Source organism: Meles meles, chromosome 8, assembly GCF_922984935.1.
Source record: "Meles meles chromosome 8, mMelMel3.1 paternal haplotype, whole genome shotgun sequence".
In the NCBI taxonomy this organism is placed as follows: Eukaryota; Metazoa; Chordata; class Mammalia; order Carnivora; family Mustelidae; genus Meles; species Meles meles.
In genome coordinates this window covers 30684999-30712697 of record NC_060073.1, presented here as the reverse complement: position 1 = coordinate 30712697, position 27699 = coordinate 30684999, and the positions used below count along the sequence as shown (strand labels likewise).

Sequence of the window (27699 nt, the reverse complement as noted above, 5' to 3'; positions counted from 1 at the left end):
CACACCAGCATGCTCCCCTCCTTGTCCACGATCCCATCTCAGGCAGTATGGGTAGGGACTCCTTCCATTACAACACAACATGCCCCAAGATCAGACATGCTCCCGTTTCTCCCTCCACCTTCATCCTCCTCATTGGCTTCTGACTCACCTCATTCCATCACCTTTTCTAAACCAGCCGAACAACCCACCCAAGTGCCTTTCTTCTCCCAAACAGCTCCTCCTGGCTCCTCTTCAAGTCAGAGCGTAGCTAGTTCCCCAATCCCATTCGCTGGTGAAATGAACCACACTCCATCCAGAAATGCCCATGATTCGATAGGCATCCCTCATCTAGGTTTTTCTGGATCCTCCACAGGGCAGCGGCCCGAGCTGCCCTCCACAGCAGGTCCTCACTCCGCAGGCTCCCCTACACCTGAGTTTTTGAGCTCCGTGGCAGAACTGGCCCACCTGCCTCCCGTTCCCCTAGTACCTGGAAGTCTTCCTCGGCGTCCAGATGGACTGCCTTCACAGTCAGTGGCGGAAGGGGCTTCAAGTCCCACATCCACCCACTCTGTGGAAGCTGGGGTGGCCAAGGGCGCGCACAGTGAGGTGTCCTTGCCGACTTCTGAGAGTGCCGCAGCCGCCGCTGTGACCCAGAAGGCTGTGTCTTTGCTTTCCCAGACTGCAAGATCTGGGGCAGTGGAAACGACCACCAGAAAGCTAGCCCCTTCTACTGCAAATGACTCCGCTCACCCACTGCGTTTGCCAGTGGCTCCAGAGAATTCTGAAGGGCCCACTTTTTTGGCAGAACACACGGCTTCCTCGTTGGTGCCTTCTCCTCTGCCTCTCCCCACTGCCAGAGGAGGGCAAGCCATCCTTTCTGGAGCATGGAACATCACAGCAGCCGATTCTCCCTCTGGACCCACTTTCCCCCAGCTGGCGCAGAATCAGGCTTCCCCATCCACCGCACCCCAAAAGCCAGCTCCTCAAGAAGAAGGCACCAACGGGTCCCCTCCGACCGCAGCTACAGACTTCCTCCGCTCTAGCAAACCTCCCGATCTCCTTTCTGCAACTTGGGCCTCTCTCCTGCGGGAGGAAGAGAGCGTGACAGCTGTTTTAAAGAAAAACGAAAAGGCAAACTTGACGGTTGCTCTCCAGACCCTTCCAAGAAAAGACATTCTGAGTCTTCACACTGTAAATGGGTTCCCCTCTGATTCCAGCACGGATCGTATTTCATCTTTTCTCCTTACAACACTGAGAACAAACCTCCCTTCAGAATCAGTGCTCCCTTCCATGCAGTCCAATAGCCGCCAGACTATTTCCCCATCCCCCCGCTCGTCCAGCGCCAACCCAGAGGCTCCTGCAGCTGCAAAAGGCCGCTCTGAGTCGCCCGTCCCAACCTCCCAACAGGTGACAGCATTTCCCTCCTCCACTGAGGTCTATGATTTCTCAACAATGAGACGTGTTTTAAAGCCAGCGACCACAGATGCTTTCGGGAGTTCTCTTCCCACAGAAACCGGGTCCCTCTCCATACAGCCAATGAGATCTGGCTTGCAGCAGCAGACAAATTATGATTTAAATGGGCACACAGTTCACTCCACCCGTTGGGAAACTCATTCAGCTTCAGTTCCTCCTCTCAGTGGTTCAACTTCAGCTGCCAGAACAACAAAATCTTCTGATCTCAGAGCTACTGCTGGGCCCTTAGTGACTGCAGAAGGCTTCACCGTCCAGCATCCAGCCCTTCGTACCAGCGCCAACCAGCCTGTCCCACAGTCAGAGGTTACCATGGTTGGAAACCATACGGACGTGGTGTCCGTAACTGGTGCCTATTCCAGAGACTTCCAAACAGCTGAGGTTGAAGAGGACCGACTCGCAGGCCAACACGCTGCGTCTCATCCCCGTCTCCAGCTGCCTGGGCATGCAACACGTGCTCTTTTGCCAGCCTCTCCAAGGCTGACTTCTGCAGCCCGCGTCCACGAAGTGCTTTCAGACGGAATGGATAGGAGTCTCTCCGTTTCCAGTGATGTCTATCCATCTCTTGAGATAAGCGCTTCTCCACCATTCCAGAGTCCCTTGAGAGATCACACGATGGCTGAGTCTCCTTTACCAAGCAGGGCCGGACTCAGGACCCCGTCCAAAGTGCTGCTGGCTTCTCGGGGCCCTGACAAACGGACAGGTGCAGCCACGCGTGCAGGTAGTTGGTTTCCTGGTACCCCCAAAATAGTTAGGACTGCTTCTGTGGACAAAGGAGATTCAAATTCAACACAGACACCCAGCTTTGCTTAGAAGGAGCAGAAACACACTGTGAGGGTGATGAACAAGTTAGAGGTCCCCAAAAGTCCTGTCCTTTATCCTCTGCTGACTTGAGTTTTTTGAAAGTACAGTCAGTCTCTGACTTAAAAGAGTTTGACTTAAAATTTTCAGCTTACAGCGGTGCAAAAGTCATAGGCATTCGGTAGAAATCACACTTCGAATTTTGAATTTGGATTTTTTTTCCTGGGCTAGCGATAAGTTGGTATGGTCCTCTCTGGTGGTGCCAGGCCAGGCAGCGAGGCACAGCTCCCAGCGGGCCACGCGACCATGAAGGTCAGCAATGATACAATTACAACCATCTGTACCCACACCACTATTCCTTCACTTTCAGTACAGTGTTCAACAAATTACGTGAGATATTCAGCACTTTATTGTAAGACGGGCTTGGGTTGGATGATTCTGAGCAACTGTAGTCTACGGTAAGTATTATGAGCACAGTTAAGGTGGTCTAGGCTAAGCCAGGATGTTCGGTAGCTTAGGTGTATTACATGCATTTCTGATTTATGATATTTATAACTTATGATAGGTTTATTAGGACAGAACCCCATAATAAGGTGAGAAAGAGCTCCATTCAGAATTTCAACATCCTTATTGCCAACCACAGGTTTCTGTAAGGGACGTTCTCACTGTGGGTAATTGACTTTACGAACCTAGAGCTGTTTTGCCCAAATTCCAGAGTACAGAGACTTTTCTCGCCAGCAAACCCGCATTCCATCCATCTGTCACCACCACAAGTAACACGCGCCCTGTGGACCAATGACAGACTTTGCTTTTTTTCCTCTTTGCAGCGGACCCCTCAGTGTCATCCAGGGCGGAACCAACAGCAGCAACCGCCACCGCAGCCACGTCGTTCCTGGGGAAATCGAGTCCACGGGCGCTGTCTGCAGCCCTGGTCGCCAAAGGCCCTGGCAGTAATCCTTCGGCTGTGGCCTCAGGATTAGTTAAGAGCAGCTGGACCACTGCTCTAGCTAAAAATGCCACAAACAACACAGCGCCTGGCCCAAAGACGACAGCAGGGGCGGTGCATCCGACCTTCTCCTTCACGCCAACCTACATGTTTTCCAGAACAGCACACACCATGAGTGCTCACACAGCCATGCAAGGGAACGCAGGCACCGCCTCTGGCCTGCTGTCCACGACACACCTCCCCAGGAAACCACAAGCCATGCACACGGGCCTTCCCAACCTCACCAACCCAGACATGCCCCGGGCGGTCACCGCCCGCCCGCTGACCGTCACAGCAGCCTTGACGTCTGTTACCGCACCAGTGAGGGCCACCCGCTTGCCACCTGCGCTGGCGGGAAATACAGATGCTGCTCTCCCCGCTGCGTCGACTTCCGTGGTCACCACTGGCAAAATGGCATCCAACCTGGAGTGTCAGATGTCCAGTAAGCTCCTGGTGAAGACAGGTGAGAGTCCACTCTCCTGATTTTACTTGAAATCAGCAAGCACGTCCTGGTCTCAGAGATGTAGCAGAATTATTTGAGTTCTTTGAGATGAATCATTCTCAACCAGTGACAGTTTGGCTCCTTCTCCCCCAGAAGGCATCAATCAGGCCATGTCCGGAGACGTTTTAGGGTGTCTGTGATGTGAAGGGGAGGTAGGTCCCCATGGACCTACAGCACAGGATCATCCAGCCCCAACCGTCACAGTGCTGAGGTTGAGAACCTCTGGTCCTTATCACAAGTGACAGTGGAGACGGGGAGCTTTATGGGACACGGAGTCTAGTCCCGAGGTCCGTCCCGATAGCAGAGGCCCCTGGGGAAGCCACTTCTGCTGGCAGGGGGAGGGTAGTCTGAGAAAATGAACGTGTAGCAAGTTTTCCTGCAGAACAAATCAGGGATGTGTCACATAAGGGAGTGAGCTGGTTAGTAAGATAGCAAATCGTGGAAGCCTTATAGAATTTGGAAAGGCTTTTGTTAGTTATTTTGTCAGTCGGCAGATAGTAAAAGTACAGCTGTGTGATGAGGGTGCCCAGGATTCCTTTGGATGTTGAAAAGGAGGCCTTGAGAAAGCTGGGTGGTGTTCATTGTCTCGAGCTGGCACCTCCCGCGGGCAGCCCAGCAGGCCAGGAAGGCCCAGGGTCCTTTCATCAGTGGCAGTGTTTGCTCTAAAAATCACCAGACACGTTATTTGAAAGAGCATGCCAATGCTGAATGCTCGAGTCCCACCTTCCTCTTCGCCCCACAAAGGATTAAGTGAAATTATATCTTGAGACGTATCCTATCCTAAAATGGGAAATTGTGAAACTAGGCATATAGCTGAAAGTACACTATTGCTTTCTTTTCCTTAAGAAATTATACCATCTGGTTTTCCACTCCCCCTCCTCTGACAGGCAGGCCACCCCAACCACCTAGATGTAGAAGTCTGGAACATTCTCCCCCACTTCTGTGTCACCCTCCATCACCCCAGCCACACCTGGCCCACCACAGGGGCCCTTTGGTTCTAACTCTTTGAATACCCCTTCTCTCCGTCCCCACTGCCCCTTCTCTCGTTCAGCCTGTCGTCACTCACCTCTATTTCTGCAACAACAACAACCAAATTTATCTCTCTGCCTCTGACTAGCCCCTCCCCCCCAATCTGTTCTCCAGTCTGCAGGCAACGGAATTCTCTAAAATGAATGCCTTCGCTGAAAACCCCTCGCTTTCTGGAGCCAGCAGGACCAAGCCTAAACATGTCCAGAGACATATCCATGAGAGGCACTGCTTCTCACCAGTGTGCCTTTGCTCTTGGTCTTCTCTCTGCTGGGAATGGCTGGGGGTGGGACGTGTCCCTCTCCGGTTGGCCTAGCTCATTCCCTGTTATCCTTCAGGACTCAGCGGAAGCTTCAGGAAACCTTCCCTGAACCCCACCCCCTTGCCCAAGTCTGGGCTGGATGTTCCTCCTGAAGCCTCCGACAGCATCGGAGGCTTCCCTTCAAATCACACCTGTCACATTCAGTCACAGGTGCCTGTTGTCCACCCCAGGTCTCCATCATGCTCTCTGTTCCACTTATAGGGTGCGGGGCTGCCCCTGCCTCATTCAGGGCTGTTTTAGGCTGCAGGACTGCACTCAGGGCCTGCACGTCAGCAGACTGTCAGGGAACGCTGTTGTCGGAATTTTCTTGCATGCATTTTCTTGCAGACCTATTGGGGCCAGGCACCGCTGAACCCAGTTTTCAAAGTCAAAGGCAGCATTGGTCAGAAATGAAGTGCAGCCAGCATATTAGCTCTCTCTCCTCTAGGGTCACACCAATACGAGGCCTCCCTTCTTGGGACTTGAGTGGGACTGAGAAAGCTACTACCCCAGCCCGCTGCTCTCATTGGTTGGACCTGCGGTCACCAGCTTTATTCAGAACTTGGAGGAGATGGAGGGTGGAGAGGAGAGGGGAGCTTCATGAGGGGGTCTGCTGCCTTACCCTGACTGCCATGCTTCTGTTTGGTCCCACAGTTCTCCTTCTGACCCAGAGGAGAGTGCAGATCAGTGAAACCCTGAAGTTCAGTATAGCCAAAGGGCTCACGCAGGCATTACGGAAGGCTTTCCACCAGAATGACGTCTCGGCTCACGTAAGCCCCTCGCTTTTGTAATTAAACTAAGCCCTCTACATCCTCCTCTTAGACCCTGAGTACATCTAGGTTTTCCTCCTCTCTGGGTACCATGACCACACATGTCAGAAGTAACATCTTCCTTCATTTTGGCGAATAGCTCATATGTGGTGACAGGAGAGAAAAAGGTCAAATTTTGAGGTGGAAAATGGAGGTTAATTGCCTTATGTCTTTTTTTTTTTCAAGCCTGGATATACTGTTCTAAATCATACCATTATCCCATTGTTTAGGGAAAGTATTTGATATTGTTAGTCTAATTTTCAAGAAACTGTCCATTGCTTTCCCCTTCATCTTTCTCAGCATTGTAAATGGTGATTTACTTCTGGACATTTAAAAATTATTGTAAATTGAGTCCAACTTTGCTTCAATAGCCAGCAGCAGACAGGGAAATAAAACATTTTTCCCCCAAACACTTTAATGCCAAGTACTATTTAACAACTGTCAGCTGATTCCCATGGCATAGCCAAGGGATGGAACCCTCGCTTTGCACTCTTTGGGATTGATGCCAAGTTTTAAAGCCCATTGGCAGTTACTGGTGGATGGCCCTTTTCACCACTTAGAAATAGCGGTCTGGCTTTTTCCCTCTGAGGCTTGTCTTGCAGCTGCATTCGGCTTCATGGTCTCCACAACCACAGCAAGGATTAGAAATGAGGTTTGCTACATAGTTTATTGGTCATTGTCAATCTCTTTTTGTTGGGGGTAGGAGGATGGGGAGGAACAGAAAGAAAGGGAGAGAATCTCAAGCAGACTCCATGCTGAGCAGGGAGCCTGGCACGGGGCTTGATCCCAGGACACTGAGATCATGACCTGAGCCGAAACCAAGAGTCAGATGCTCAACTGACTGAGCCACCCGGGCGCCCCTGTCAATCCCTTTTGTATAATTCTGAGAGAAAACAAAGAAAGACAGAAAGAGAGAGGAAGAAAGAAAGAAAGAAACTCATTTCATGAAAAGCATCTGTGGTTTCTGCCCCAGAAACTACTCGAAAGTTGAAAATGTGAGTATGTACATTTGGTTTGGTCACCTGACATGTAATTTTCAAACTTCAGTTGTTTACAAACTACCTTCAGTGTTTATCTTTTCTGCATCTCATCACAGACCACTGTCACAATTAGTTATGAATTCATTTTTTAGAAATCGGTCCATTTAAAAAAAAAAAACTTTTGAAAGGATGTTTGCTATTACTGGTGGAAATCAGGATCGTTTGCCACAAATAAAAAGGTAATAATAAAAATGAGAGTAATGGTAGTAACTTGGTAAATGCAAGCTAGACATTGTTGCTTGAGGAAGGCTCTAAGGCTGATGTCCCCCATGTTTTTTGTTTAAACATATGATTAGCCAGCAGTAGAGAGGTACTAAAAATAAATAATCCCCAAACTGAGACTTTCTCCTCAAGGTCATTAGGATTGGAGTGGGGAGTCTCTTTCTTGGCCACTTTCTTAGTCACTTTCTCTCAAATAAAGAAATCTTTTTTTTTTTTTAAACCACTAAGAAAGCAAAATGAAATAAGAATAAAATCTAAAGCCTCAAAATCTTCCATTGGGTCAGAAAGAATTCAGTGCATCAGTGTCTCTTAGGACTCAGTTTTAAGAGAGATTGTCCTCAGTCCCTCCTAACCCTCACCTAGGTCCTGAACCAACTTATGAGCCAGGAATGGACTAAAGTCTGAATAGTTCTTCTCTTAGCTTTTAGAAAGAGGAGTTCACCTCATTTACTACCTAATCCCTGTCCTAAAGAAGCCCTCACTTCATCTATCATTTCTGCCTTTTAATTTTCATAAGTGATAAGAAAGCTGTTTTTCCCAGCCTTTCGTCTCTGGAAATCTTTTTTGCCTGCCATCTCCTGTCTGCCTTCTTGGGTGACCGTTGGTGCTCACAGGATTATACTGAGGCATTTAAGGAATCAACAAAATCCCCGCAGACTTAATTCGATCCCATGTAGGTTGGAAATAAATTGCGTTTTGTTGTATTCTGATGTTTTGAGACTTGCCAGTCCACATATGCTTTATAGGATTATTAGAATGTTTGTTGAATAAGAACAACCTGTTCCCCAGCCATGCTAAACAACAGTGGTGGTTCTAAGAAACACCAAGAAGAACTTAAAGTACTGTGGAAATTAACACTGAGTCCTGTGGGTCTGTTTGTTTTGTAGGTGGACATTCTGGAACATTCTCATAACATCACCGTGGGTTATTATGCTACCAAAGGGAGGCTGGTGTACTTACCTGCTGTGGTGATCGAAATGCTGGGTGTTTATGGGGTCAGCAATGTCACCGCAGATCTGAAGCAGCATACCCCAAACTTGCAGTCGGTGGCAGTCCTTGCCTCCCCGTGGAGTCCCCAGCCTGCAGGCTACTTCCAGCTGAGAACAGGCAAGTACCTCAGAGAGAAAGGATTCCCCCTCCATTCCGGATTCAGGGGCAGTATCAAGAGGACACCTGTTTAAAGGCTCCCGTACTAGCTTCTCTGTCATTTCTTAAAGTCCTGTGTACCTTCCTCAAAGGGCCCTGCTAAGGAACGGTCCAAGTTCCTTGCACATAGACTTAAACTTCCCAACCCTGGATTTATTAGAAATAGTCCTTTGCGGGAGCCTCCCTTCTCAGTTTATATAATTTGTACTTTATGAGCAGCAAGCACCATTTTTTTTTTAAGATTTTATTTATTTATTTGACAGAGATCACAAGTAGGCAGAGAGGCAGGCAGAGAGAGGGGAAGGAAGCAGGGTCCCTGCCGAGCAGAGAGCCCCATGCGGGGTTTGATCCCAGGACCCTGAGATCATGACCTGAACCGAAAGCAGAGGCTTTAACCCACTGAGCCATCCAGGCACCCCAAGCACCATATTTTTAATTCTTTCCTGTATTACCTGTGAATAGTGCTAAGAGCTGAACATCCATAAAATCTATGCTTTGGAGCAGCACGTCCCAGCTGCCCCTGAATCAGAGTCTCTGAGCTTAGGTCTTGGAATCTTTCTCTCAAGCTCCCTCGTGATTCTGATCAGGTGGCTGGTAAACCACGAGAGTGGGGAAACCGTTGAAATTGGAAGACTTGACCTACTTAGTAATGCCGGTCAGTTGAGTTTTTTCCCCCCTCCAAAGAAATAGAAGGCGTGATCTCTCTTTGATTTGTATAGTTCTTGGAGCAGACGTCTGCATGGTCCAACCAAATGATCTCCAAATCTTTCCCATCGGGGGGGACCTTGGGTTTGAGCGTGCTTTTGATTCTTCTCTATTATAAGTCATTTTAAGGCCCACTTTCAACACTACAACCAAACCTTGTCCGTCCTTATTTGCCCAATTTCTCGGATGTAAAATCGGGCTGCTTTATGTGATGACCGCTGTGAAGTCCAAGACCAAGACCCGGAACTCTGGTGAGTGCTGACCCGTTACTCTGGTTCTAGTCCTGCAGTTCGTGAGCCAGTCGGACAACATCCAGTCCTGCAAGTTTGCTCAGACGATGGAGCAGCGGCTGCAGAAGGCCTTCCAGGATGCCGAGAGGAAAGTCCTGAATACCAAAAGCAACCTGACCATTCAGGTGAGAAGGAGGGCGCGTCAACAGTGTAGTTGACAGATGCCAAGTGTAACGTGAATGTTGGCAAGAGGTGGCTTGGTCTCCTGTTTCAAAGCTGTCTGGTGTAAATGTAACTCTGTACCTAGGACAGGGGTGTAGACAGGAGGAGGTGCCAGTCTGGGGCCCCCTGAGTCAAGTCAGCCCCAGCACTGATAAGGATGTCTGCAGTGTGGCTGTGACAGGAGGAATGTGTTAGCTCTATAACGGGCTATGGTTTGGGATTTTATATTTATTTTCCCAGGAGAAGCTTCCTCAGGCCTTCCCAATACATTTGTTATTTTGTTTTATTTTTTATTGTTTCTTTGTTTAGACAGAAGGAGTGGGGACTCGTGAGTCAGGGGGAGGGGCAGAGGGAGTTGGGGAGAGAATCCTAAGCAGGGCTCCATTTCCATTGCAGAGCTGGACAGGGGGCTCAGACTCATGACCTTGAGATCATGACCTGAGCCAAAATCAAGAGTCAGATGTTTAACTGACTGAGCCCCCCAGACTTCCCAATATATTACTATTTTAAAAATTGAACTAGATATACCTTATAAGATATAGTCTCATAAAATAAATCAGATGTCTCATAAAATGAGTTGATTCTGAATAGCTAATGCACCAAGTGTTGCTTACCCTGTGATTTGCTTTGAGTTATTTTCCAGACATCCATATGAACAATCACCTTAGTTTAAATAAATACACACACATATACATGTACATTTTAAGTTTGGGGCTCACCATATGCCAGGACTGTGCTAGGTGTTTTAGAAATATTTTGCTACATAAAACTCAAGACATCCTCCTGAAGTATTATTATCACCATTTCACAGAAGACGGAACTGAAAGTCTAAGAAACTTCCAGAAAGTCACACGGTTGGTAAAGAAGGAAACAAGGACTTGAGTCAAAGCCCATAATCTTATCCACTGTCCTATATAGTATGGAACGTTTGGCAAACACATGAATTTTTCCCAGGAAAATCCCACTCCTGGCATACTATATTTGAGTTTCCTGGACTTACAGTAGACATGCCACCAAAAACTTTTCTCAGACCCACTTTCTTGCAATTATGTAACTAACAACTTTTTTTTTTTTTTTAATAAACTTCATACCCAATGTAGAGCCCAGTGTAGGGCTTGAACTCTGAGATTAAGACCTGAGCTGAGATCAAGAGTCAGACACTCAGTTGACTGAGCCACCCCCATGGCCCAAGACAGAAGCTGTTTAATGATATTCATCCAACCCCCAAATCTCTCTGATTAACTGTGCAACCCAATGTCTCTCTTTTTACTGAACTAAATCCTTTGCAATGAAACCCAGTAGTTTTGAAATTGACATTTAGCATAAGTGAATTATCAGCAAAGCCAATATGATGTAGAAAGCACACAATTTAATTTGAACAAGCAGCTTTCCTTTTCTAGATTTATCCAAAGTCTATGTGGAAGTATCTCATTATGATTTGGCTCATATTAGATTAAGATCTAAAAAATGTGTCACCAACATAAGATTTATGTAAGAAGTATGACTCAGCTCCCTTGTGGGAGATCTTTTCTTTCTAATTGGATTTGCGATCCTCACAGGTGCATGATTCTGGCTCGGGCTTGGCGGCGGGGCATTCTCTGATCATTTTCAGGAAGCACAGACCCATTGAGCACCTGCTATTCATTCAGGCACTGGGAGAGACACCAAGATAAACAAGTTGCCTTTGGCCTTAAGAACACCTTCTATGGGGGCGCCTGGGTGGCTCAGTGGGTTAAAGCCTCTGCCTTCGGCTCAGGTCATGATCCCAGGGTCCTGGGATCGAGCCCCACATCGGGCTCTCTGCTCCGCAGGGAGCCTGCTTCCTCCTCTCTCTCTCTGCCTGCCTCTCTGCCTAGTTGTGATTTCTCTCTGTCAAATAAATAAAATATTAAAAAAAAAAAAAAGAACACCTTCTATGTCCTATGATAGTCATGGGCCACGAGATGAAACTTTGTAAAGCAAGTAACCAAGTTTCTTTGGAAAAGACTATAACAGACCATTTGAAAACTGCATCTAAATAGATTTAAATGTTCTTGAACATTTCAGCAGCTCTTGAAATGAATGGATAATTGGGTGAATTATTTCATTAACCTTGTTTTGTTTTTTCCCATGGCTGACAGGAAGCCCAGGATGAATTTGTTGCCTGGATTTTGGAACCCTCTAGGCCCCTACATCATGCATATATGTAACTACGTGCTAACCATCCCCCTGGGCTTATTCTAGAACCTGGTTAAATAATTAGTAACTTACCATTTATTGTATTAAGTACAATTTGGGGGACACATTGGATTCTTCCTAAATATTAAATAAATATTTAATTTGTTCAGAGAGTTGATGAGAAAGTAACTTAAAAAAAACTTGTATGGCACTGGTATTAGAAGCTAGGTTACAGTAGATTCAATTAGGACCTTTTGGGTTATGAATGACAGAATCCAAGCATATAAGACTTAATCAAAAAGAAGTAATTTACTCCTGTAACTAAAAGGTTCACACCCTATTTCCTTCAGGCCCAGTTTGATTCAGGTGCTTATATGATTTCTTCCAGAAATTCTCTCTTTGTCACTTGGCATTGCCCTGGGCTGGCAACGTCTTCAGGCCCAATGGGGTGGCCCCTGGAACCTTCAGGTTTATCTCATCCTTATTGCTCACAGTCTTACGGAACCAAAGTGACTTTTTTGGTGGCATTCCAGTAAAAATCCTGGGATTAACGCTCATTGGACCCATGTGGACTGTGTGCCCATTTCTGGAGCAGTAACTATGGTCAAGGGGATAAAATGTCACAATCAACCAGGCCTGACTATTCCCACTCCTGGAATCTGGGTGGGGCAGCCCTACTCACACAAAGCACATGAACCCAGTTGGAGAGAAGAGGTGTTTCCCTGAGGAAATCTCCTTCATAGAGGAAAGGAGAATGGATTCTGTGTAGGCAAAACAACAGCCTTCCATTCTACCAGCCTTTTTTAGGTCTAATTAGCTAAATGAATTGTGGCATGAATGAGTGGGAAGTAAGAGAAAAGGTCAGGAGCCACAGGAGCCTAAGAGTAAAGGGGTAGTAGGACAGTGCCCTCTGTAGGGGCTGCTTCTACTGGGGACAGGACATGACTTTCAGGGAACACTGAGATGACCTTGGTCTCAGGCCTGTGAACCTCTATTAATGAAACTAGTGTTAAATAGCCACCAAGACTGGTCACACTTTTCTTAGGTGTAAAAAAAATGAGAATATTAAGACAAAAAAAAAAAGGGTCACTCTGTGTTCATGAATTGGAAGACTTGATTTTGTTAGGATGTCAGTACTGCCAAGAGCAATCTACAGATTCTGTGCGATCCCTACCAAAATCTCAGTGATTTTTTTTTTAATGTGGAGATAGAAAAATCCATCCTAGAATTCATATGGAATCTCAAGGAACCAAGAGTTGCCAAAACAATCTTGAAAAAGAAAAGCATAGTCAGAGGTTTCATGCTTTCTGATTTCAAAACTTACTACAGAGCTACAGTAATCAGAACCGCGTGGTAGTGGCATAAAGACAGAGATATAGACAAATGGAACAAAAGAGAGAATGCAAGCATAGATCTTTGCATATATGGTCAAATGATTTTTGACAAGGGTGTCAGGACCACTCAATGGGGAAAGACAGTCCTTTCAACCAATGGTATTAGAAAACTGGATAGCCACAAATAAAAGAAGGGAACTGGACCTTTATCTAATACCATATACAAAAATTAACTTCAAAGTGGATCAAAGACCTAAACATGAGAGCCAGAACTATAGGACTCTATAGAAGAAAACTTCATGGTACTGAATTTGGCTAAGATTTCCTGGATAGGATAACAAAAGTGTAGGCAACAAAAGAAAACATAGATAAATTACACTTCACCAAAATTAAACACCTCTGTGGATAAAAGGGTAAAACTGATGATTAAAAGACAAGTCACAGAATGGGAAAAAAATAATTGCTGATCATATATTGGATAGGGGGTTAATATCTAGAATATATAAAGAACCCGTACAACTTAAAAATATAAAAACAACCCCGTAAAGAAATGAGCGAAGAGCTTAAATAGACATTTCTCCATAGATCTGTAGATGATCAATGAGTGCATGAAAAAGATGCTCTCCATGACTTATCATGAGGGAAATGCAAATCAAAACCATGAGATGCCACTTTGCATCTATTAGGATGGCTATTATAAAAAAAGAGCATAACGGGTGTTGGTAAGAATGTGGACCAACTGGAACTCTGGACACGGCTGGCGAGCATCTCAAATGATGTAGCTCTGTGGAAAACGGTATCATGGTTCCTTAAAAAATTAAACAGGGTCTAGCAATTCTGCTTCTTCTGGGCATATACCCCAAAGAATTGAAAGCAGGGACTCGGCCATATTTGTACACTTATGTTCATAGTGGCATTATTCACATTAGCCAAAAGGTGGAAGCAACCCCAGCGTCCATCCACGGATGAATGGATAAGAATTGTCTTATATCCATATGACGGGATGTTCTTCATCTCTAAAAGGGAAGGAAATGCGGACCCATGCTACAACCTAGACGAACCTGAGGGACATTATGCTAATTGAAATAAGCCATTCGCAGAGACAAATACTGTAGGATTCCACTTACAAGAGGTGTTTAATTTTGTCAAATTAATAAAGACACAAAATAGAATAGAGACAAAAGTAGAATTTTGCCAAACTAATATAGACACAAAGTAATAGAGACGCAAAGAGACCCAAAGGTGGCTTTCAGGGGCTGGGAGAGGAAGCAATGGAGAGTTGTTCAGTAGGGACAGAGTTTCCGTTTGGGAAGATGAAAAGTTCTGGAGGTGGATGGGGACGATGGTAGCACAACCCGTCACTGTGCTTAGTGCCACTGAGCTGTGTACTTAAAATGGTTAACGGGATGAAATTTATGTGTATTTTGCCACAATTTTTTTAAAGTTAGAATTTACCTGATTGAGTGTATAAGTGTAGAGATATCTGTACTGCAAATTCTATGGGCTTCTTTGGGATCCAGTGAGACTAAGTTTTGTTGAAAAGCAAAAAAAATAGAATGTTCACTCTAGGGATAATGGTTGAAAAGTTATTTTAGTTATTATTTTCACAGGTGGCAGTACGGAGAGGTCTTTTGAATTGTTCAAAAAGAAGCACCTTTCTTTTTGGCTCCCTGGGAAAGAGAGGCATGAGTACTTGTGGCTCAACCACTTTCCCAAAATACTTCCAGAGAGGAAAGAAAGAGTTGACCGGAAGTGCTGACTCAATGTATCCTAAATCATGGGACTATAGGCTCTGTGGCAGAGAATTAAATAGAAACTTCCACTTATGGGGAGAAGTGGGAAAGAATGTGAAGAAGCTATTCTTGACAGTCGTCTTAAAAATAGCAGTTAAAAGGAAAGTTGCAGGGGTATTTATGTCTGAATGTGTAAAAGTTTGGGAAAGACAGGATTTCAGTCAGCTCCCTATGGGAAGAGGGGGCACACTCAGATGAAGGTAATTTGATGAAATTCTAATAAAAGGGACCCTTTGCAGAAGTGTGGGTAGGCTCTAGGGAAACCACGGGGCGAGTGCAGTACCTGAGGCTGTAAGTGTTGGGGCCTGACGGGGTGAGGAGAGGGAGCAGTTATGGGAAGCCAGAGGCCAGAGTTCCCCTACAGAAGCCATGCTGTGGGGAGGGAGTCCCCGACCCTGGTTCTCAGACCTCACTCTCCTCCCTCTGTCCCACATCCACCCGAGGTCCATTTAGCTGAAGCCCGAGGGAAAGGAGCCCACTGAGGTGGTCCACAAGGGTGTGCCTTTGGGGGTGCAGAACAGAACGCAGGTGGGTGGGTGGCGGGCGAATCTGGAAGGGGGAGGTGCAGACGCCAGGACAGAAGCCCACACTGCCTCACCCAATCAAATGACTTCCTACTGCATCTGTTTTTCGAATCTCATCTGTGGGATATTTTTGTCCATACATTGACCCAGAAAACAGCATTTTCCAGTAACTGAAAAACTGATTTTGACAAAATTCGAGAAGAAAACCACACCATCTCATAGTAATATTTACATATTCTATATTGAATTTAACAGGTCGCAAGAAATATAATCACTCTCTAAAGAGGATATTTTATATTTCTGAATTCCTTTTGGAATCAGGTTTAATCACTCTGTCTGTTCCCTAAGCATGGTGATCAGCTGTGTAGGAACTTAAAGATTCCCCCCGAATTTAACTCAGGCTTTCTCTGAGCAGTTGAGCCCTCTTAGATGTAACATTTCTATGCTCTATTTTGTATTTTCAGAACCATAAAAGTAACCTGAGGCTCTTTAGCCCCTGGAAAAGATACACACACCCGTTAAAACCTGAAGTCAGACTGTCTGGGTTCGAATCCTGGCTACAGCAGTTATTATCTGTGTGATGGGGGGAAAGTCTCTTGATCCTTCTGGGCCTCAGTTTCCTCCTCTGTAAAATGGAGTCCTAAGTGGATACCCCTCACAGGGCTGTGGTGAGCCTTGAATGAGACCACGAGCCCTGAGCACGATGCCTGGCACGCAGAGAGCAACCATAAATGATGAGTGTTGTTATTCTTGTCTCTTCCTCGCTCTTTTCCACCTTCCTTTCATTTCCCCCCTCAATTTCTGCTTAAACTTCTCCCACGGCCTCCATGAAACAGATCCTTGTCTTATGGGGCATGTCTCCCTCCCCTTCCCTCCTGTGTCCATTCAGATGGTGAGCACATCCAACGCGTCCCAGACAGTCACCTTGGTGTACGTGGTGGGCAATCGTAGCTCCTTCCTCAACGGCACGGTCGCCAGCAGCCTCCTCCGCCAGCTCTCGGCTGAGCTGGTTGGGTTCTACCTCACCTACCCGCCGCTCACCATTGCCGAACGTGAGTATGCCCACACCACACGGGGACGCTGCCTTCCCCCCAGACCCCCGGCGTCCTTTCTCCGTTTAACAAACATCTATTGCACATACTAACTCTTTTATCATAAAATAACTGAAATTGGTGATAAACCAGGATTGAGTTTATGACAAGTTTATTGCACATTGGAAGTAAGCCCTCGCTAGGCGCCTTTAGCCTTCATGTATCTTCCGTCATCGAATCCTCACAGAGCACCCTGTAAGGGAGTACAAAGCGAGCCCTGCTTTGCAAAGGGGAAAACTCAAGTTCCAAGAAGTTCACGAAATGTCACTCTCATGAGACTTGGAACGTGGGGTTTGAACCCCAAAGGCAGCTCGCCTTTGAACTGACAGTAACTGCCCCGTAGGGCATCTGTCCCTGTGGCAATCTGGGTTGTGATGGTTTCCCCCACTTCTGCCATCAGCAAATGTTGCCCGGCCTTCGGCCCTTGCCCTGGCTGTAGGTGTCACAACACAGCTCATTTGCAGTCAGCATCGTGACTTCGCTGCATGAATTCTCCGTAGTCAGTCCCCTGGCCTGTCTTCCTCTGACGCTTCAGTTACATAACCCTCATTACCGTGCAGCAGGCACAGACTCCAAAGACAACGTGGCCTACATTATGTACCCAAACACTTAACTTGGTAGCCAAAGGAAGTCAAGATTGGTGCTGTGAAATTCAGTTGTTGATACATTTCTCAAGGTCACTGGTCACGGTTTTGTTTTGTTTTGTTTTTTTAAACACATATTAGCAAGATTGCTTCTATTTCCTTCTGTGGTTACATTTGATACTGTGACTAAATGAAAGAGTGTGTGTGGATGTTCCTAGCACAGAGTAGCCACTAAGAAATTTGTTTTGAATGTTTAATGGCAGGCTTTTGTGAATTTCCATATAGTAAGGAAAGATGAGTCTGGAATTTAGGGAAAGGTGATCCCAGGAAAGATGGCATTCATTATGTCACATGGCAGCTGTGAAGAATTTATTTTCTTTCCTCTTGACATTCTGATAATTACAACAACTAAGATTTATTGAGCACTTACTAGGTGGTAGGCAACTGCACTAAACCCTTTCCATGAATTAACTCTTATGGTCACCATACCTGCAAAAATATGGGACTTTTGGTCCCAAACATTTGGCTAATAATACATCTAGTCCTTGACACTGGAAAAATCCATTCAAGAGACGATCATTCCTGAAAACATTAGTGATGGTTGGGAAATTTTCACAAAGAAAGCCAGAGTTATTTCTAGCTGTGAGTCTTGATAATGAAGACGTTCCACTTAAGAAGCTTTTGATGGAAAAAAAGAGAATAGAAATCCACAAACCCTAGAAAACTCTTCATCTGAAAGTTAGTCCTTTACTGAGTATTTTACTTTTCAAAACAGCAAGATAGTGTTGGCCTGCATGTCCTGGAGTTCCCTGAGGATGTTAAAGCCAAATTTAGGTTCGATATTTTGTCACCTGTATCCATTTTCCTTCATAATACTTGCATATAAAACCCGTGAAACTAACTTGGTGTGTTTCTTCTTTGTTTTAGCACTGGAATATCCTAACCTTGATATATCAGAAACAACCAGAGACTATTGGGTAATTACAGGTAATCTCTTATTTTACTCTCCTTCCCCCATATCAGGTTGGTTTTTCTTTTTTTTAAACTGCATGTCAGAAGAAGACACCAAAATTTTAAAAATAGTAATTATTATAATTATAATAATTAAAACTGCATGCCATTCAGTGATAGGATTAGCAGCTTTTCTTTGGCCCTGTTTTATAAGTCAGGGAATTACTTCCATAGGGCCAGAAGTGGGTAAAGAAGGCTAAGAAAAGATGTCACTGAAGGTGAATCTTATTAGATAAACATTCAAAACAGCAACCTACAAAGTCCACTGGCATCCTCTTTGCAAAATGTAGACCAATCAGAAGGTATGGCGGTAACCTGTGGATGTCTGGGGTACGTCCATGGGAATGATTGTTTATTTAAAGATGGTAGGCCTTTCCACACTGCCCTACAAAACCCCAGTGAAAGGCAGAGGAATGCTGGGCATGCACTTTTCTCTTTCCCCTGGCACACGCCCCACACCTACACTAGTCCTGGTGGAGCCCAGGCATGTCCTGACAGTGAGGGTGGATGGAAGTAGAGGGTGTTTGGGTGACATTTTCTTTTTTTCCTTGACATTTCCCAGCCAAGCTTTATGAAACAGCAAAAAAAGTTCTTGTTTGTGTTTTTCCAAAGCCAGACAGTTGCTCTCAAAATCTTACAGAAACAAGCCTTGGGAGCAGAGAAGACAGATGTTTGTGGGGGAAGTGACCAGTCCAGCTGTCCATGGCAGTGGAGGGGGGGATCTTAGCTTGGGGGGCTGCCATAGCAAAGTACCACGGACTTTTGGGGCTTCAGAAGCAGGAATTTATTTTCTCATAATTCTGGAGGCTGGAAGTGTGACAGCAAATTGTCAGCAGGCTTGGTTTCTTCTGAAGCCTCTCTCCTTGGCTTGTAGATGGCGGTCTTTCCTTTACGTCTTCCCTCTGTGTGTGTCTGTGTCCTAAGCTCCTCTTCTAGTAAGGACACACAGTATCCTGGATTAGGGCCCACCCATACAAACTTGTTTCACCCTAATCACCTCTTTTAGGACCTCGTCTCCAAATACAGTCCCATTCTGAGGTATGTGGGGTTAGGACTTGAATGTATGAGTTGTGCGAGGACACAATTGAGCCCATAAAAAAGAGGGAGGAAGATCCTACAAGTCATAGAGGGTGTGCCTGGGCAAGCCTGTCTGAAACCTCCCTCCTCTCGTCCCTGCCCCATCCCCTCTCTCACCTGCCGTCCCAAACAGCCATAGCTAGGCTGCTGCCTAGAGTCCTACCAAAGGAGCCCACCCGCTGCTCAGGGAGGCCTGCTCAAGACCTCTCTGAAACTGCAGAAAATTGCATTTCTTTCTCCCCCACAGAACTATGGCTCTGCAGAGATTATTTTACCTGCTAAGAAGGTAAACTAAAGAAATGTGTTTTAAAAGGAAAAAAGGGGCACCTGGGTGGCCCAGTCAGTTAAGTCTCCTTCTGACACTTGGTTTTGGCTCAGGTCATGATCTCAGAGCCCTGAGATCAAGCCCTGCTTTGGGCCCAGACCTGGGCGTGGAGTCGACTTGAGATTCTCTCTCTCTCTGCCTCTGCTCCTCTGACCCCTTCCCCAGCCCCCTGGTGCTCTCAAAAGAAAGAAAGAAAAGAAAAAACAGAAAGAAAAGGAAAGAAGGAAAAGAAAGAAAGGAAAAACCCAGAGTTTTTGCCCAAGAGGGAGATGCATTTTTGAAACAGCAGGTTACGTAACACTTCCAAAATCATGTTTCCTCCACCAGAAGCACTGCTTTTTCACTTTGCAGATGTCTCTGCTTCTATGAACTGTGAGGTTTCCATTAAATGGCAACACACCTGCCCTTAAACACAGGCTGTCCTTGACAACCTCCCTGTGTACCTGGGTCTCGTTCTGCCTCTGTTTTAATGACATAACCTTCACAAAGTCATCCTGGGATGGCACCCTTGCCCACCTGCTGGCATAGTGCTGGTGATCAGAGTGAACAGTGGCCCCTGCCGCTGTGTTTGGGGCCAGTTGTGTCAGTGCGTGCGGGAGGGGCTAGAAGCAGCCTCAGCTTGACCCCCTTCCTTCCCTTGGGCTCAGGACCCACTTGCTACACTCACGGCAGCCACCTCTGGCCTTTGACCATCATTTACAGAATGGGTAGGAGATTAGGACCTGAGAGGAAGATATCCTTGTTCATCTGGCTGTGAGGCACAGCTCCTTGAAACCCCTCTACCCTTGGCTCCCCGAAATCCGACATGGGCACTCTGTCTTCTGCTCACTGCTGACAGCTCAGCGGACGGAGCAACTGTCCTTGCTCTTGTTGGTATTATGAAATGACGTGTTTCTACCTGCTTTCCCACTAAACTTATATTAAATGTGTTTTGAGGAGCCTGGGTGACTCAGTTGGGTCAGCATCCCACTCTTGGTTTCGGCTCAGGTCATGACCTCAGGGTCCTAAGATCAAGCCCCACATCGAGCTCCGTGCTCAGCGTGGAATCTGCTTGGGATTCTCTACCTCTCTCTCTGCCCCTTCCCCTGCTCATGTATGCTCTCTCTCTCTCTCTCAAACAAAAAAAATCTTTTAAATATATTTATGTTTTTGCCCTCTGTACACTTCTCCCCTTTCTGAGCGTGGGTTGCTCACTGGTGGAAAAGCAGTGGCCTAGTTAGGGTGCTTCCTACGGCCCCCTCTGCTGTGCATGGGTCCTGTGGTCAGGGCTGTATGGAGGAGGCAGGATAGCAACACAGACTTAATGCTGCTGCCTCACAGAGGTCAGAGCTCATCTTGGGCTTGTCCACTAGTCTTTAGTGCACCACCAGACTCAGAATATCCCAGACCCAGCGGTCTCAGCCCTGCTGCTGCTAACCTAGTGTGCCCTTGAGCAGGTCACTCAGACCCTCTGGGTGTCACGCTGTCCCCTGTGGAGTGAGAAGATAGGAGCTGAGCATTCTGGTTCTTTTCGCTCTGAATGTATGGGATTCAATGACACATAAAACAATTCAGCTTCAGTATAGGCAACTGAACCAGGCAGAGCTGATTGTTGGAATTTTAGAGCCCAGTGCAGTCCTCAATAAAGAAGGACTAACAGACCAGTAATGTAACAGCCCCTGAATCTCCTGGAGAGCTCCCATGATCACAGCTGGGGACTTGCCCACAGAGTAGGCAGAGTCAGTGGTGGCTAAGTGTGGGTCCCCAGGGCCTCCGGCTGATGTACTGAAGGGTGCTGTCTTCCTGGGCACCTGCGCCAGCATCCAAACTCCCCTCCTGCTTCTGGGCCGCTCTGAGACACGCACCCCCCTTTTGAAACCCTTCTAGGTGGGCAGAGAGGGCTGGGAGCCTGAGGCCTGCTTCACTTCTCAGGGGAAAGGAAAGGAGCCACCATCTGGGAACATAGTTTTTTCTTCCTCTGGGAAAAAAGTGTCTAACCAAGAAGGGGCACATTTGAGCAAACAGCAACAGCTAACATTTACGGGCATCATCTTAAGTGCTTTGTAGCTCTCTGCTCAAAGCATTGTTTTTAAGTTTCTTTTCTCCTTAATGACACAATCAGGAGTAGATTACGATCCCTTGTGTTTTCAGGTGATGAACCAGGGTCCAGAGGAACTAAGTAAATTGCCCGAGGGTACTCAGCAAGGGGGGAGCCAGGACACAAAGCTAGACCCCTGGCTCCAACCCCTAGTTCTTCTCCAGCTGCCTCCTAGGGAGGACACGTTCTCCTTGCAAACAGCGGTGAGGCACATGGGAACTGTCCGGCTGTAGGTTCCATGTAACTCTTCAGGAGGGTCCCATGGCCTCCTGCACCTTCCTGAAGGCTGTGGTTTGGTTTGGGTTTTGTTTTCCCTCAATTTAAAAAATTGGGGTAAAATACACATTACATGCAGTTTACTATTTTAACCACGTATAAGCATACAGTTCAGTGGTATTAAGTACATTCACAGTGCCGTGTAGCCATCATCACTTCCTATTTCCGGAACTTTTTCATCACCTGGGGTCTTTGACTGTCCCTTTCTTTGATGTCTGCCCTTGAGTCATCACTGGGATTCCCTTAGAGTAACCCGTGATGATGCACTTTGACTGTCCTGTGTCCCCACTCTTGCTCTGGTCTGATAGTCAGGAGACGCCAACTTAGAAGTCATCCCTTGGGTGGCTCAGTTGGTTAAGCATCTGACTCTTGATCTCAGCTCAGCTCTTGATCTCAGGGTTGTGAGTTCAAGCCCTGCATTGGGCTCCATGCTGGGTGTGGAGCTGATTTTTTTTTTTTAAAGACTTTATTTATTTGTCAGAAAGAGAGATAGACAGACAGAGAGCCCAAGCAGGCAGAGTGGCGGGCAAGGCAGAGAGAGAAGCAGGCTCCCCGCTGAGCAAGGAGCCCGATGTGGAACTCGATCCCAGGACCCTGGGATCATGACCCAAGCTGAAGGCAGCGGCCCAACCAACTGAGCTACCCAGGCGTCCCTGGAGCTGATTTTAAAAAGGAAAAAAAAAGTAATCTTTCAGCAGTGGTTCTCTAATTTTACCAGAGGCATATCTTTGATGCTGCAGGAACGTGGCTCTCCTCTCTGGGGCCAGGAGGTAAGCTGGCCCTCCCCAGCCTGACAGCTGTGTCAGAGGGATTCTGAGGGGCCGCTCTGGGACCCGCCACAGAGCGGATGGTGCCGACCTGTCTTCTCTCTGTTTGCAGGAATTCTGCTGACAGACGAGCTGGGAGTCCCTCACAAGGGCCCTAGAAAGAGACCTGCTTTATGCCCTCCATGGGGATTATTGGGCAATTGTGGCTTTGAAGAAGTAATTTCGGAGACTCAGCTGTGGGTTTTACTCTTGATCGGTTGCAGCATCATCTTCTGGATTGCGCTGCGGCCGGTTGCTTGTTCTGGGCCTGCCCAGAACGTGCTCACAATGACAACTGTGCTTTCTGTTCAGGCTATTTCCGTATCCCTGTAGATGCGTGCTATGAATGGCCCTTGGCTGGACTGTGGTAGAATAAATTCTGTTAATGAAAAATCTTATATTATTTCCCCAGCCTGTTGTAAGTTTGTGTCTCTTTAAAAAGATAAGAATTTTTTTTTAGCATTCTTGACTTCAGGGCTGACTGTGTTTGGAGACAGTGTCTGTGTGTTTGGGGTGCCGTGCGTTTCCCAAGGGCTTGGAGGAAGGACTGGGCTTTGGGGGTAGACAGAAAAAGGAAATCACTCCTGTAAGAAGTGACCTTTCAGTCCTGGAATGTTCCTGGTGTCCATGGGGGTCTCCTCTGCGCATCCAGGAGCTGTTGCCTGGAGGTCCATCATTAACACATACCTACCCAGAGAGCTCAGGGTATAGAGGAAACCCAGCCATGCAGGAGGGCTAGAAAGAGGAGTTTCATGTACTATCTGTGCACCAGGCATTGTGCTAAGCTGCTTTATATCTGAGAGGCTGTGCGTCACTTTTGGGGTGCATCCCCAAAGGACCCCCTAGAGGAGGGGAGATGAGGACATGGAACAGGGTGGTTTGTTGAGGTGTGAGGAGCTGAGCTGCAGGTTGGGGCCCCTATGCCTTTGCAAAGGCATTCTGATGCAATGAGGGTAGCCCTGAGCCAGGCCTTCTGGGTGGGAACCAGGGAAAATTGCGATTAGTCATACCAGCGGCTAGGCTGTATTCCCATATGGCCTAACAACACAGAACATCTTAAATAAGGTGTGGGTTCAGTACACAGCGTTAGGCGTGTCACAGCTCATGGAGGAGAGAGCCTGGGTTTTGCAGTTACATAAGCGTGGGTTTGAAGCCTGATGGCATCGGTCACTAGCTGCATGGTCTTCGACAAATCCTATAACCTTCCAGCATCCGTAACATGAGGACAGTGATTCCTGCCTCCTGGGGCTGTCGTGAGGGTGAAACTGGGTAAGGATGGCCAAGCCCAATATGAGATAGGGCCCGCGGCCCTGTGTGGCTGGTGCAGGCCTGGGGCTGGCCGCGGTTTTTGCGTCAGCGTGGCCTCGGTCCTCTGAGCTGCCCCTCTGCCTTCTTCCTCCACAGTGCTCCAGGGCGTGGACAATTCGCTGGTGGGCCTGCACAACCAGAGCTTTGCCCGGGTCATGGAGCAGCGCCTGGCCCAGCTCTTCATGATGTCCCAGCAACAAGGCCGGCGGTTCAAACGGGCCACCACCCTGGGAAGCTACACGGTGCAGGTGGGTGTGGGCAGAGTCACTGGGCTCTTCTGATGAACGTGCGGGAGCGTCCTGGGGCCCAGTAAACCCTGCTGCGTGCAGAGGAACAGGTCACCAACACGGCCCTTAGGTCTGGGGGGATCATGGCCATGACCATCAGAATCGGTGGGGGGAGGGTGAGAGTGAGCTACATTCCTCTGATGGTCTCCTTCCTAGACTATAAGGTTTCAGAGCAAATTCTGTACATGGACATGTATTTATTAAACAAAAGTTACTGGGAAGCAAGCACTGCTCCCCAACCTGTTCGGGAGACTGGACGGAGTCCCAGAGCTCGGGGCCACCCGCTCCTGTGGGTGGCAGACACGCAAACCAATTTTCCAGGGTCAGGATTCTGTGATCCTTAATTAGCCGGTTTCAACCAACAGAGCCTTCCACGTTCCTAACAGACAGGGGACCACGCAGGGACTTAGGCAAGGGAGCCGTAGCAGACACTACTGCCCGAATCCCCGTCCCATCTCTACTGAATGCCAGCGGCCTTCCATACCACTGCTGCCCCTTTATTGAAGGACCAGTCTTGAGATCCAGAAGCCGGAAGTGGCTGGAAGTGCCTGGGAATTCATGAGCGGCGAGGGTGTAAATACGACAGACAGCCCTCTTGCTTCTTGGCTTGGGGAATTCCGAAATGTGTGTGTTCAGTGTCTGCCAGAGCCTTCCCATGGAGTTAAGCATTAGGTACCCACTGTGGTAACTGGATTAATAATGTACCTCTCGCTAGTTCCCTTCCACCCCCCATCACCTCCCATCAGTCCGTTCTTCCCTCCTCCCAGCTAATCTGTAAGCACTCAACTCCGAGTCTGCTTCAGAGGGAACGGTCAGACTCCATGGCCATCCCAAGGTAGAGGCGCCAAGCTTCTTTAGATTCTGGATTCAGTTCAAGCCAGAGTGGGAGCATCTCTAGCATGTTCTAGCCAATCCACATATCTTGAATACCACACTAATTTCACCAAAGCTGAGAATGGATGGCTAATGTTTGTTATGCTAATTAGCAAGACTCCTGGAGCAAGTGGTCAGAGTCCGGAAACCACGCTCCGGAAGCAGTGCTCCAGAAATGGCACTGGTGGCTACCTCAGGGTGTGGACTTCCTAATTGGAATCTAGCCTTCTGCCTCTGGAGTGTGAACTGGTGATTGGCGATTGCCACATGGAAGGTGTAACTTAACCCAGACATACATAGATATCACCCGTCTAGGAGGAAGTGTTTTAAAGGAAATTACAGCCATTACTCCGGTCTGTCTGCAGATCATGTCCCCAGGCAATTTTGAAAGTACAAAGAACTCATTTTCTGGAACACACTTCCCTGCCTGAGTCAAGCATCATGCCCCGGAGGGAGACTCGGGGCCCTCTATTCACAGTTGGTGAATCTGTTCCCCTGTCCTATTACTTGTTGCTTTCTGTCGGAGTCTTTGTAGTCTGTGACAGCCTGGGACCAGGTAAAGCCAGGGTTAAGTTCTCATGTCAGGTTATGATTTATCCTCTGTGGGGTCCGTGTGAACCCTGTAATTCACGCTTCTCCAAATAACAGAAAGGAAACCTTTGGGACTCAGACAGCGAAATGGGATTTGCCTCAGCTGAAGGGAGAGAAAGAACAACCCTGTAATCCTGGTGTTATTTGCAAACCTAAGAAACCTAACACATTCTACATATCGAAAAGAGACCAGCAAGGTAGTCTTTCCTCATTTCTTCTGAGTACTCAATGTGTGTGGCCCCATAGCTGCCCAGAAAGCCTGAGTGAAGTAAGGAGGGATTTATTTCTGCAAATCCCTAGTTTACAGAGGCCATAGATGACCTTCTCACATGGCTCTTGGAGAAATCTTGGTAAGAAGAATTTGCTATGAAATTGAAATTGAAATTGAGTGAAGTTATTAAATATTTGAATGCCCATTTACCTTGTACAAATACTGTCCTTCCCTCCTTTCCCAGGAGGGACAGGAATGACATGCCTGAATTTCCCAAATAAAACTCACTCTACATAGCTTTACATCATCCTTCCGCCCAGAGGCCTTTTTGCTGGGCTCAGATAATTTTAAAAGATGAGCCACTTTCATGAATATGGAAATGTATATGTCTAGAAAGTAAAGATATTTCTCTAATGAACATATCTGGAAAATTGAGTCTGAAAAAGAAACACATAGGACCAGTAAACATTTTTTTTAAACGTTTAACTCCATTTGCCATCAAAGTAATGCAAATTTTAACCACCACAAGTTACCATCTTCACCTGCCAAAGATTTCTAATGATACTATTCAGTGTTGGTGAGGTTGTGATGAAATGGCACTTCCAAACACAGTAAATGGATATGAACTTTGTGGAGGGCAAGTGAGCAATTTAGACGAGAGCCTCCTAGATGGTCATGAACTTACTCCTGGAAATTCATTCTGAGGAGATAGGGGTGAACACAAAGATCAGAGAGTAGAACAGTGTTTCTCAGACAGTGTCCAGAAAAATGGTCCTATAAGGTGTCCTGGGACAAAGGGGCTCTGTGGCCCCATCAGTCTGGGCAAGGGTTCATCCTGTAGCCCCTTCTTGAAGATTCCCAAGGCCTACTGGCATGCCAAAGACTCTAAAAAGACCTGCAGTAAAGAAATCCTTTAATTTTGCTCAGCTCACTGGTTTGTAAATTTAAGTGCCAATAAGAACCTTATTTTTAGTAATGCCTCTATTTCTCCAACATTTTATTATGAACATTTTTAAACACACAAAAGTGAAAACATGATATAGTGAACACCAATAAACTCACCATCTAGGTTCTACAATTAATGGTGTGACTACGTTACCTTTTAAGGTAACATATTATTTCCACACCATAGATCAGTTTGGACTGATCTAGAACTTCATATACATAAGTAAATTCTCTTTCGTGTGAAGCTTTTTTGACTCAATGTAGTGTTTTTTAGGTTCATGAGGTTGTGTTATTCATGAGTTTATTCCTTTTTATCACTGAGTAACCTCCCCTTGTTTGAATATACTACAGTTTGCTTACCGGTTTTTCTGCTGAGAGACCTCTAGACCTCTTCTAGTTTCCCGCTATTATAAACAAAGCTGCTATACACATTCTTCTACAAGTCTTTCTATGGCCATAGATTTTCATTTCTCTTAAGTGTGTAGGAGTAGAATTGCTGGTTCCTAGGAATGGTGTATGTTAGCTGACAAACTGCTAGACCTTTTCCCAAAGTTTACCATTTTCACTCCCACCTACCAGATGTAGAGTTCCAGTTACTCCTCACACTCATCAACACTTGGTGTTGTCGGCCCTTATTTCAGTCATTCTGCTGGGTGATAGTGGTGTCCTGTGGTTTTACTTTTCATTTCCCCATTGAGTGTTTTGTATATGCCTCTTGACTATTCAGCTAACCTTCCTTTGTGAAGCGTCTGGTCAGTTTTTTTAAAAACCTATTTTTTATTGAGTTGTAGTAGTATCTTTTTTTAATTATTACGTACAGTAGACATACACAGGAGTATCAAGTCATGTAGACTTCAAAGAACACTAAGAAAAGGAAGCCACAACCCAAAGCACAAGAACATTCCCCTTACCTTACCCCAGAAACCTTTTATGTGTCTTCTCTGATTATACATACTCCTTCCTTTCTATCAGAGTTGAGTGTGCTTCTGAA

General features: G+C 46.6%; 1 protein-coding gene across 4 annotated transcripts in view; it reads left to right on the top strand.

The window, feature by feature from the left end:
• KIAA1549L (KIAA1549 like) overlaps positions 1-27699 on the top strand; it is a 254787-nt gene that overhangs the window by 142000 nt on the left and 85088 nt on the right. For 3 of the 4 annotated variants that reach the window (XM_046017167.1, XM_046017166.1, XM_046017168.1), the window contains exons 3-9: positions 3078-3698; positions 5719-5834; positions 8023-8242; positions 9268-9401; positions 16136-16298; positions 17849-17908; positions 23898-24049. In XM_046017167.1, coding sequence (XP_045873123.1) covers positions 3078-3698; positions 5719-5834; positions 8023-8242; positions 9268-9401; positions 16136-16298; positions 17849-17908; positions 23898-24049 — 1466 coding nt within the window. Of the gene's footprint in view, positions 1-83; positions 2171-3077; positions 3699-5718; positions 5835-8022; positions 8243-9267; positions 9402-16135; positions 16299-17848; positions 17909-23897; positions 24050-27699 lie in introns of those variants that run through there. The other variant, XM_046017165.1, reaches the window with a different exon arrangement.